Below are 12,710 nucleotides of genomic sequence, written 5' to 3' on the forward strand. Positions count from 1 at the left end.
TGAGAGCAATTTTTTTAAAGGCATATGATATGGCTTAAAGAATTTAGAGGTAGCAGTGCGGGAATTCCAATATTAATGGGTATGAGGGCTCCTCCCATCAATAAACTGGATGTTAATGAGATTTTTTTCCTTCACAATAGTTGATGAGACGCTAAGCGTGATTGCTTGTGGTTGGTCACGCCCACTATGGAGGGTGTATAAAAGGCTCCAAGAGAGCAGAGAAGTTCATACTCTTCAAGCAATCACTTTGCTCTCAACTAAATCCTCAACTCCTAACACCATGAGCTATTACTACGGAAACTACTCTGGCGGCCTGGGCTGTGGCTATGGCTGTGGCTATGGCTCCTTCCGAGGCCTGGGCTGTGGCTATGGCTCTGGTTATGGTGGCTACAGATACAGCTGCTACCGCCCCTGTTGCTATGAAAGATATTGGTCCTCTGGCTTCTACTGAGAAAACTCGCAAGCAACTGAGGACTTTCTGCTAATGTTCCTCTCCTTGATTCTACCTTCTGGACACTTCTTTCCATCAGTGCCTCTCAGACTAAATAATGGCCAGCCAATCCTACGTTACTATGACAGATCTTCTGATTTCAGTACACCAGGGCTGACTTTATACAAATCATCTGGAGTTGCAATTTAAATTTTGAGGAGATTTTACAGTTTGGGCAATAATTTGTTTTTGGATAAATATTTAGGCACAATTCCTATTCTTCATATTGCTCATGTGTGAAATGTGAAAATTCACTTTACATTAAACTTCTTTACTCTGGCATTTTAAATGTGTCATGGTTGTTTTTTCTATCCCTGTTGACAAGTTTTTCCATATCTACGTTGTGTGTGTGGGTGTGTGAGTGTGGGTGGGTGTCTGTCTTCTGTCTATGTCTGTATGCTTTGTGAAAAATCTCCTGACGATGGTGCTCCATCTACATTCCTGTGTAACTGTGGGGTAGAGAATGTCCAGCAGTTCTTTATACACTATATTAAAAGTGTGTTGATGCAGCCCCAGCTGCTCTGAACCAGTCTCACATCCTCACAGTGGGCTCGTTATGCAATATCATCGCACCATTTGCTGGCTTTTGCTGTTTCCAGCAGGACACAGCTCTGCTGTGTCATTGGAAGCTGTGTTCTTAATAGATTTCTTCTAGGGAGACTGCTTTTTGGGCCTCACTTAAATGACAATGGAAAGAGCCTCAAACAGCCTTTAGAACATGTAGAGACTGATTCATTAACTCGCCATTCTGGTTTCCAGGCACCCAGAGCTCCCCATTACCAGTTGGATAAATAACTCACGTGTCCTGACAACTAGCTCCTCTGAGTACATTTTGGAAAGTGCCCAAAGAGACTGTTGTCACACCATGGGTGCTTTTTCCTCAATATGTCCTGGGAAGCATTTTTCTGACCTTGACTGGTTTTATTAACTTGATGTTTGCTGTTGTCAGCTGCCATCCAGTCAGCCCCCGTCTCATGGCAACCCCAAGCACAATGGAAGGAAGCACTACCTAGTCTGTGCCATCCTCATAACTGGTTACGGATCGAACCATTGTGACCAAGAAGGTTTCCACTGGCCAGACGTTTTTCTTACTCTTAGTCCGGAAGCTCCTCTGAAATCTATTCAACATCATAGCAACAACCAAGACTCTGCTAACAGATGGGTGGTGGCTCCATCAACTTGATAATCAGCCCAGGTATGTTTATTTAACTCAATTTGTGATTCTGTTTAAAGGACCAAAAGTCCCAATCTATGATATGCATATGTTTGAGCATCATCTCTGCCTCTAGGCCTCCAGAAGGGCCTGCACTGTCCTTGGTGGCTGTATTTACCTATTGTCTGTGCCTTTCTTTGGTACCTGCATATTTTAGTCAACAATTTGTTTTCAACAAGATGTGCTTCACAGATTATACAATCCTGCAGAAAGGGAGATTGTGTGTAAATCTATTTTTTTCTCTGAGGAACTTTTTATCAGTGGTCAGAAAGAAAGTCCTCTTAGAATACCCTTGGAATGAATGGCAGATTTTGACAAGAAAACTGCATTCAAACTATGGCTACAAGATAGGTGAAAATTTGATCCATTTATATATGAATGTATGATAGTGGCATCCTTAGCATTGACTTCTAAAACCCGAATATACCAAAGACAGAAGCACAAGGAATTTGGAAAAGGGAAATTAAAAAAAACAACTGAAAGATGACATATTTAATTTCTTTCAAGGACACAGGATGATCATGACAAGTAAAATAATGTCTCTATGCTTGTATTACTGAAAAAATTAGCAATGAGTGACCTCATTTGTTGACTAATAAAATAGTAGGGACAGACCTCAATAACAAATAGTAGACCAGAGGCACTGCATGTCACATGAGTTCAAGGCACCAATACCAATGTTTCTATAATCTTTACAAAGTAATTACGTATTCCTCCACATTTCAAAAGAATTCTGCATTATTCAGTGAACTGGCGTGGGCAACAATTAAGAAAAAACAGCCATACAAATTGTGTCACCCGGAGCCTCAGGGCACTCAGTTTTGCTGTGGTGGGTAATGCCAGGGACGTTGATGACTTCCATGATGGATTTAATCATCCATTCATTCAACCATTCATTAATAGTAGGCCTTGTCACATTATACCCTATCTGTGCTAAGTACCAGAGAAAGACAAAGTTTCCCGGGATCTTGAGAGCCTTACATGTGGGAACTCAGAAAAATAATATATAATTAGAATTCTCAGTGTTAACTTTTAAAAAATGTTGTATGGATGGGACGTCACAGGACCTCATAGAAGGGACGTCTAACCAAGCTTGTGTAGTCATGGAAAGTTCCCCCGAAATATGCTGCCTGAGCTGAGTGTTTAAGAAATGTGCTGGAAGCGGGGTTTAGAATGAGTTTGGGTGTAGTGTTGGTACTAGGATGCTTTAGGCAGACCATTTCCCCAGAGCCAGTGACCTCAGCAAGGGTCTCTAGTAGATGCACACTCAGTCAATATTTTCAGCAGAGACCTATTTAGAAACTCACTGTTGGAAGGTGTTGTTAGACTGCCCAAGGAGTTTTTCTAATTTCATCGGTTATAACCATCATCAAAAATAATAGGAGCAGTTATCTCGCAATTGCTGGAAGTGGGCTATATGAATTTAAAGAGAGAGAACTTTGAAGAATCAGTACCTTGTTTTATAACCATTATAAGCCTAAAGAAGATTAAAATTATATTATTATTATTTTGGTGGCCAGAGCTTTTAACCAGAAATATACTGCTGAAGCCTTTCGTTGAACTCTCCCTAAGTAAAACATTGCTTCTCGTTTTATTTAGTAAAGAATATTGTATTCTCTTTTAACATTCACAAAGCACTTGCCTGTATAATTTTTTCCTTAAATATTTATAATAGCTTTTAGAAATATACATCATTTTATCCTGGTTTTTAAAATTAGCTTCAACATAATGGTAGCAAAAATAATTATTTAAAATGAGGTTTCATTTAACTCAGTAATGAAGTCACTCCTGAGGTTCACCCTTTATTGAAAGATTACACAGGCCTATAAAATAAAAGGAGACTAAAGGGGCACAGCAGCCTAGGAGCAAGGACTAGAAGGCCCGAGGGGACAGGAAAGCTGGTGATAGAGAACCCAAAGTTGAGAAGGGAGAGTGTTGACAAGTCGTGGGGCTGTTAACCAATGTCATAAAACAATGTGTACTAACTGTTTAATGAGAAACTAGTTTGTTCTGTAAACCTTCATCTAAAGTACAATAAAAAAGAAAAAAACTCCAAAAAACAAACCAAAAAAAAGAGAGGTTTCAACATAATCCTGCCCCTTGTGGTTTTAGGACTGAGTTCCCCATCTCTACGCTGGCTGTTAGCAGGGGGCTATTTCCAGAATTTCACATGAAGTGACACGGCCACCAATAGAAACTAAATTGCTTGACTTTAGTTTAGTGATATGTACAATGCAGAGAACTTTCTTTAGAGAATTAAAGGCCAGCATTCCGTTTTGAAGGTGGCAAGTGGGGTGTGGCATTAAAGAAGCATCGATCTCCAAGCCACACTACAGGGTTATGAAGCGGAGCCTTAGAAGCTCAACCTCTCATGCATTTGCTTCCGAGATTTATAATAATCCCATATTGCATATTTAAGATAGAGATTATTTTCTCAATTCTCCTTGAACTCCTTTTGAACTGTAATATGTTTTGACAAAAACTTATATGATAAAGTTTAAGAATATTACCAAAGATTTCTTTTTCAGAATCTGAATGCTTATAGCATTCAGGATAAAAAGGTTAGGAATTAGGTTTCTGTTACTGCATAACAAGTTAACACAGACTCAAATAGCTTATAACAACACCCCTTTCTTAGCTCATACATCTATGGATTAGAAGTCTCATATGATGTGGCTGGGTTCTCTCCTTAGTGTATCCTAAGGCTGAATCAAGGTGTCAGCCAGGCTGTTCCTGTCTGGAGGCTCTGGGGAATAATCTGCTTCCAAGCTCATTCTTGTTATTGGCAGAATCTAGTTCTTTACAGTTGTGGGACTGACCTCCCCATTTCTATGCTGGCTGTCAGCCAGGGGCTGCTCCAGCTACTAGAGGTTGCCTGCATTCTTTGCCACATGGCCCCTTCTTTCTCTGAACCAGCAACGGTGTGTCGAATTCTTCTCATACTCTGGGTCTGTGATTTTCTCTTCTGCTACCAGATTAAGAAAACTCTACTTTTAAAGGGCTCATACAATTAGATCAGCCCTAACTAGGTAATATCGCTTTGTTAAAGTCAGTTATGTCACATATGAGGAAGGAAGACCCTCAATGAGATGGATTGACACAGTGGGTACAACCACGGGTTCAAGCATAGCAATGATCGTGAGGACGGTGCAGGGCCAGGCAGTGTTTCCTTCTGGTGTACATAGGGTCTGCATGAGTTGAAACTGACTCAACGGCACCTAACAACAACCTTTGCTTTATATATATTTTTTTCCTTAGCAGTTATCCCTTTGTGTAGTGAATTGAGTACCCGTTGCCGTTGAGTCGATTCTGACCCATAGTGACGCTGCAGGACATAATAGAACTGTCCTAGAGAGTTTCCTAGGCTGTAATCTTTAAGGAAGACTACTGCCATATCTTTCTCCCACAGAGCGGCTGTTGGGTTCAAACTGCTGACCTTTGGTTGGCAGCCGAGCGCTTTAACCACTGCACCACCAGGGCTCCTCTCATAAAGATTACAGCCTAGAAAATCCTAAGGAGTAGTTCACTCTGTCCCATGAAGTAGCTATGAGCCAAAATGGACTCTAAGGTACCCAACAGCAACAACAAGCCAACTGCCCAGACCAACAATCCATTTTTGTTCTTATTTCCAATTCATTTTTCCATACAATTCATAGTTATATATTGCTTCTGTATTAACCCTTTATTATCTGTCTCCTACACTAGAAGTAAGCTCCATGGAGTTCATGGCTTATAGTTTGTATTTTAAACTCAGCATGCCTGATGCCGGAAGTATAGTAATCATTCAGTAAATATTTGTTGAAATAAGCAATAAATGAGTAGATTAGCCAGTAAAAGGATGTACAGGCTGCCTTCAGCAAGATAATAGCTCCCTAGCTAGTTCTAAATGGCAACATTATATTAATCGATATGATGGAATAATTAAAAAACCGAGAAAGGTTAATTAAATTATGAACAGCATGCTTTGTTTTATTAAGGTAACAAAGGGAACTTTAGAAAACTTACTTGAAACATTCTTTTTTAATTTCTTTTAAAAATAATTCTAATATTTCTTTCTGAAATAGTTTAAATTTTTTTTTTTAAGGTTAAATACTCTTTTCTGGAGTTCATGTTCCTTCTGAAGGCCAACCTAATAGTAGAAACAATATTATGCAGTGCTTAAAATCACAGACTCTGGGTCAAATTCACCTAATTGTGTGAATTTACAGAATACTCCAACTAACAACAGAATACACATTGCTTTTAAGTGCACAAGATAATTACTATCCTGAGCAATAAAACAAGTCTCAATAAACTTAAAAGAATTCAAGTTATACAAAATATGTAAAAAAAAAAATCGCAGACTCTGGAGTAAGAAGCTTGGTTTTGAATCTCAGTTCAGCCACCCAGTAGCTGTCGGACCTTGGGCAGGTAATTAAATAGGCTAGTAGTAGGATGCAAAGGATCCTTGTGAGTTTAACTGAGTTTGATACTTGTAAATGGCCTCAGACAATACCCTGGCCCATAATAATTGCTCAGCAAATATAATCTATTATTTGCATTATATACTTTAAAAATAAAAATACAGATTATATTGACCAATCTACAAGTACCCTACCAAGTTTTTGGTCGTTTTGTTTGTTTTGACAGTCAACGCATTACTTAAATGTGTACTCTCCACGGAGACTCATCAAAAAAAAAAAAAAAAAAAAAACTTTTTTATGGATTATCAAGGTAATTTTTAAATTGTTTATAAATTCTTGCACAGCTTTTTCAGTTTGGGAGGGTACGATAATGAGGAAAGTAAAGCTTATGTGTTATCTCATCAAATGGGTGATGTTCAAAGCCTATTGACTTGAAAGACATTTCTAGGTATTGGATCTTTCTCCTAACCTCTTGAAGTTTTTGTTTGATTGTTTCATTTCCTCACGGTTACTTCAAACCCACAGAATAAGGCTGGCTTTTATGTCAATATTTTTGTAAAATATATACTGATTAAAGAGAAGGAATTATTATAAGAAATAAAAGGAGCCCCTAATACTTATGTTTGGCAAAATCTTGAGATGTGAATGCAGTGGAATCTCAGAAAGATAAAAGATCTGGAAAGGCTGTCTTTTCTATGTAAACCAGCACATATCTTGTGGAAGGTGGAAGAGAGTGTGGTCCTTCCTGCGCTGGGTGGGAGGTGGTAAGAACTGAGGACGAGAAGAGGTACAGAAGACTGGATGTTTCACATACAGTCAACTGCTAGGGCTAGGGTCTGGCTTCTCTTTTAGGGAGACTAATATATAAGTGGACCAGGCAGGGTTTTGTTCTGTCGCATGTAGGGCCACTGTGAGTCAGAACCGACTCAATGGCACCTAACAACAACAACAATATATAAGTGGAGCCCTGGTGGTGTAGTGGTTAAGAGCTTAGCTGTTAACCAAAAGGTCAGTAATTCGAATCCACCAGCCACTCTTTGGAAACCCTATGGGGCAGTTCTACTCTGTCCTATGGGGCAGTTCTACTCTGTCCTTTAGGGTTGCTGTCAGTCAGAATCGACTTGATGGCAACAGGTTTGGTGTTTGGTTTACCAGGCAAAATATCTGACTTTATTTGGGTCATGACGGTGTTAAAGACAATAGTCTTTATTTATTTTTTAATGTACTTTAAAATTTATTGAACCTAAATTCTTCTACTTAAAGAAGATTCAAATAGAGAAGTTTTTTAGCATTAATATTTCCTTTTAATTTATAGATTGCAAATCTCCATTGATATGGGAATAGATAAGCACCTGTGATGGTTAAGATTGTGTGTCAACTTAGCTGGGCCATGTTTCTCAGTGTTTATATGTTATCACCCCCATGATGGAATCTGCTACGAGTAGCCAATCATTTGAAAGGGAGTTTCCTTGGGCGTGTGGCCTGCATCTGAATATAAGTGGACGTTCTGGCTTTTGCCTGCACTGGATTCTGCAGCTGCCTCCTGTTGGTCTGACCTCCAGTTCTTGGATCTTGAGCTGGCGCTTACCTGCTGATCTTGGGATTCACTGATCTTCATAGCCTTTGAGCAAGAGGCCTGCTTTCCGACCTACCGTTCTTGGATTTACCAGCCCCTGCGACTACGTGAATCAGGAGAAGAAGCCTCTATCCTGATCCACAGACTTGGGATGTTCCAGTCTCTACAATTGTTCGAGCCATTTCCTTCATATAAATCTCTCTCTATATATATTTATACACTTTACTGGTTTTGCTTCTCTAGAGAACCCAGCCTGAGATAGCACCTAATCACATTGTACTCTTGATAAACTAATAAAGGGAAACAAGTGTAATAAGTATAAGTGGAATTCAAAGATCATCTATTTTCCTTGTGATATTCAGTTATTTTGATTTTTTTTTTTTTAAGCCCAACCAGCTGACCATATGGAGCAGAGTTCTACTGTGACACACATGGGCTTGCCATGAGTCGTAATTAACTCAAAGGCACCTGGAGCTGACCATTCACAAATGTTAACTGGTTGCAAATCATTTGCTTTTGTTTCTGATGGTGGTGGGAATAAACAACGGAACAAACAAAAAATAAGACAGCTGAACACTGTGGAGAACGAATTCCCTAGCCTGCCATCATGTCCTCAGTTTCAGATTTGCCTGCTGATCTAGGGTTGAGAATTGAAGTATTTAGGTTGTAATCCTGATCTGCCACTAAGAATTGTTGTTCGATAATACTAGTTGTCTCTCTGAATCACAGTTAGAAGGACATTGCAATAAGTTATGTCTCAAGTCTCTTCTAATTCTGAAATTCCATGATCTTGGGACTGGAGAGAATTTAGAATCTGGAATAAAAGTTTATTTGTGAGCAAGGATCTGTTTGTAGTAATTAGCAGGGACTCTGTGTGCAATCTGCAATGGTATCTACAACTCAGGTTGACTCCCTGTGACCCATGACACTTGAGAAATTCCTTTGACTTCCTTTAATCATTTTACTATTAAATGTGGTTCTTAACTGACTTCAAAAAGCACGCCGTATTAAGGCATTCATCATATTCAGTTGCCACTTTTTACGGAACCAGTATCTCAGGGAAAGTTTACGGTTCCGATTATATGAATTATCTGGAGAAGAAAGATAACGCCCTTGTCTTAAGAAGAGCAACCATGAGATGTCGAAGGAAAGGGTACCATTGGAGAATAAACGCACTTGGAGATGATGCAATGTGAAGAATATTTGAGGTTACAGAGATTTATTTGTGAAGTTTGAAATTCAGAATGGAAACGAGTATTGGATTATAAACGCAATAGCATTTTATTACAGGAAACAGATTTTTCTAGGAATCTGAATGAGGCAGATAATCAAACATGTTGTATAACTTTTAAATAAGTATTATGTAAATAAGCGGGAGACAAGGTCTAGGTATTATGAAACAACCCGGCTAACATTTTTCTAATAATACGTTCTATTGGATGACATTTAGGGGAGTGGCTTTCCACATCCGTCAGTATCTTCTGACACCATGAGCTACTATGCCAGCTACTACAGAGGCCTGGGCTACGGCTGTGGAGGCTTTAGTGGCCTGGGCTGTGGCTATGGCTGTGGCTGTGGGAGCTTCTGCAGACTGGCCCATGGCTGTGACTGATGGAGGCTACCAACATGGCTGACGCCAGCCATCTTGCTATGGAAGATACTGGTCTTCTGCCTTCTACTGAATAAACACTTGAAAATTTATAATTTGGGGACTTACTCTTCTGTAGGACCCTAATTATTCTAGAAAATTTTATACAATGACCTGTGTGCTTTGTTTATTCTGACTTGATAATTAAACTGCTATTTGGACCACCTGGTTTCTGACAATAATGTGAATAAGGTGAAGAACACTTGATGAACGAGATGTTGGCATTTGATTAATGATGATCTTCGGGGATCTGCTTCTATACAAGATAGACAATCAGTCCACTCTAGAAGACTTTGTCTTTCAATACCTGATATCTAATAATAACTTTTTTCTGGCATGGTGAATGTGTTTTGAACTTCAATTATTTTATCATGATAAGTTTGCTGTGTTGTGCTAATAAAATCTTCAACCATGGCAATATATATATGTGTATACTAACCCATGTATGCCAAAATATATAAATATTTCTATATGTAACTATCTGATTCTATATTAAGATAAGTATGAGTTCATACTGATGTTTCCAGTTCTAATCCGTTGCTACATAGATCATTCTACTTCCTCCCAATGGTTATCTGTAATCTCTCACCCCACAGTGGGAAACCTGGCTCCCACCATCCTCCATCCATTTATTCAGTTGTTAAATTGCAGTATACATGTATAGAAATATCAGAATTGTTAATTCATAGCCTCATGGGATTTACTTTATCAACTAGAGTTCAGGGTACATGTAGTTCCTTTACTTTTCGCTTACAGACTTCCCTCATTTTCAAAGTTATTTAGGTCAACATCCTTTCCCCACCCCAATCACTTTCAGTGAGGTTGTTACATACAGTTATATTCTTTTGTCACAGTCTGTATTCCATCCTGGGATTCTCCAAACTTCCTTAATAATTTTCTTAATTTACGTACATTAAGGCTCACTCTTTGTACCATACTGTTCTGCAGATTTTTATAAACGCATAGTGTCATGTCTCCATCATTATGAATAGTTTCACCGTCCTATAGATACCGTGTGCTTCATCTAATTCAACTGTCCCACCTCTTCCCCCAAACTCTTAGCACTCATTGACTTTTGATTCTATATATATTGGTTTGTCTTTTCCAGAATGTCATATAATTGGAATTGTACAGTATGTAACCTTTCAGATTGGCTTCTTTTACTTGATCATACACATTTAAGCTATATCCATAACTTTTTTTGGCTTGACAGTTCAATTCAATTTTGTTGCTAAATAATATCCCAGTGTATGGATATACTGAAGTCCATTCTGTTGAAGGATGCCTGGGTTGCCTTGGTTTACGGCTTTTATGAATAAAGTTAGTATAAATATTCTCATGCGTGTTTTTGTGTAGACACAAGTTTTAAAATATGTTGGTTAAATATCTAGGAGTGAGATGACTGGATCATATGGTAAGGCTATGATTAGCTTTTCAAGAAACTGCAAACCATCTTCCATTTTGTAACCATATAGCAATGAATGAAAGCTCCTATAGCTCTGAATCCTTGTCAACAATTGATATTGTCATTTTTTTAAAAAAACAATTAGCCATTCTAATAGGTGCATAGTGGTATCTCATTGCTTTAATTTGCATATGCTTTTACTTTTAGACTTTCTTAATCACTTAGTTCTAAACGTTTCTCTTGACCATAGTTGGTTCTTGCTTTGTGAACTTCATTAAAACTATTTTTATATTAAAAATTTAGTTAAGCTCATTCACATTTATTGATTTGCTATTATTATGTTTGGTGTTGACTCCATAAAAATATTTTATGTTATAATTACTATGTGTAGTCTTATATTCATTACATGTCTTTCTCTATATATATTGTGTTTTCTTTACTCAATATTTTATAAATTTCTTTTGCTATTTAGAAAGGTTCGGATATTTATTTTAGTCGTTACCTATTGGTGAATTACACTTTTTGTAAAAATATCATTGATTAATACCCTGCTTTTTTTAATTATAACTTTTACTATCTGACTTATCAGTTTTTAATAGTAAACATTGACCACCACCTATTACTTACTCATTTACCAAAGAACTTTTTCTACCCCCCTTCATCTCTCCTTTTCAGTTGAATTAGTTTTTCTTTTCCTACCATATGATGTTAATATATTTTTCTTTCACTCTCATCCACACCTTTAGCTTGTCGTCAGGTGCTGTCAAACCAGTTCTGACTCATAGCGACCCTACGTACAACAGAAGGAAACACTGCCCTGTCCTGCACCATCCTCAGGATTGGTGTTATGCCTGAGCCCATTGTTGCAGCCACTATGTCAATCCATTGCATTGAGGGTCCTCCTCTTTCTCGCTGACCCTCTACTTTACCAAGCATGATATTCTTCTCCAGGGACTGGTCCCTCCTGATAACATGTCCAAAGTATATGAGAGGAAGTCTTACCATCCTAGCTTTTAAGGAGCATTCTGGCTGTATTTCTTCCAAGACAGATTTATTTGTTCTTTTGGCAGTCCATGGTATATTCAATATTCTTCCCCAACACTATAATTCAAAGGTGTCAATTCTTCTTCAGTCTTCCTTATTCATTGTCCAGCTTTTGCATGCAACCTTTGGCTTAGCTTTAGCTAAAAACTTAATTAAATTCTTAAGGTAAGTCTTTTTGTCAATGTTTCCCAGTTATTTCTATTGGATCCTCAGTTGGTTAATCAGGCAGGGCTATACCAATATTTCCTAGCTTCTTGCATTTTAAAACTCTTCTTAAAAATGACATTTGAATGACAGAATCTTTAGATATAAAATCATCGGTTCCCATTTTCTTTCATTGAATATTTTGAAATGTGGCAACCTTAATGCCTTGCTTTGTATATTGCATTTGGGAAGGCTGAATAAAGTCTTTTTTTTTTTTGGCCTCTGTAAGTTATATGATCTTTCCTTGGGTGCGCTGAGGTTTTTTGTTTTTTTTCTTTTTTTAATCTTAACTTCTAATATTTTTATTAATATATATCTTTCAGTTGTTCACTGCTGGTCAATTTTCCCAAGTAATGGATGGCTATTTCAATATATACTTTGAGGACTTCTTTCAGCTTTGGAAACTTTTCTTAGATTCCAATTTATTACTACTGTTCAATTTTTTTCTTCTTTTTTTCCCACACCCACTCGAATTACATGTAAGCTAGATCTTTTTGTATATCTTTTATTGTGACCACTTTCTCTCTGACTCTATTTACTTCTTTCTTTACCTCACGTTCATTGTTTTTTATTGTTTTCCTGCTTTTCTTCAATATCAGTTATTAAGTTTTCATTTGAATTCATTCTTAATTAGGCATTTTGGAAATTGGTGTTCATTTTGATATGACTTCTATTTTTCTTCCAGTTCAGTGCTAAGTTTTCAACTCTCATTTCATTTTTTTCTATC

The 12,710-nt window shown here is 37.7% G+C and overlaps 2 protein-coding genes across 2 annotated transcripts; both read left to right on the forward strand.

Annotated features, from left to right (window-relative positions):
* Positions 1–280: 280 nt before the first annotated feature.
* Positions 281–451, forward strand: LOC111819254 (keratin-associated protein 20-2-like). The gene has a single exon (XM_023725622.1). The coding sequence runs from the start codon at positions 281–283 to the stop codon at positions 449–451; it is 171 nt and encodes a 56-aa protein (XP_023581390.1).
* An 8,720-nt stretch (positions 452–9,171) lies between these two features.
* Positions 9,172–9,364, forward strand: LOC111819251 (keratin-associated protein 19-7-like). Its single transcript, XM_023725618.1, is given in 2 exon segments — positions 9,172–9,291; positions 9,293–9,364. Coding segments are annotated over 2 exon segments (192 nt in total).
* Positions 9,365–12,710: the final 3,346 nt, after the last annotated feature.

The sequence above is a fragment of the Trichechus manatus genome, unplaced genomic scaffold, assembly GCF_000243295.1.
Source record: "Trichechus manatus latirostris isolate Lorelei unplaced genomic scaffold, TriManLat1.0 scaffold00334, whole genome shotgun sequence".
NCBI lineage: Eukaryota > Metazoa > Chordata > Mammalia > Sirenia > Trichechidae > Trichechus > Trichechus manatus.

Coding starts and splice junctions, on each gene's coding strand:
- LOC111819254 (XM_023725622.1), top strand. CDS start 281: ATGAGCTATTACTACGGAAACTACTCTGGCGGCCTGGGCTGTGGCTAT.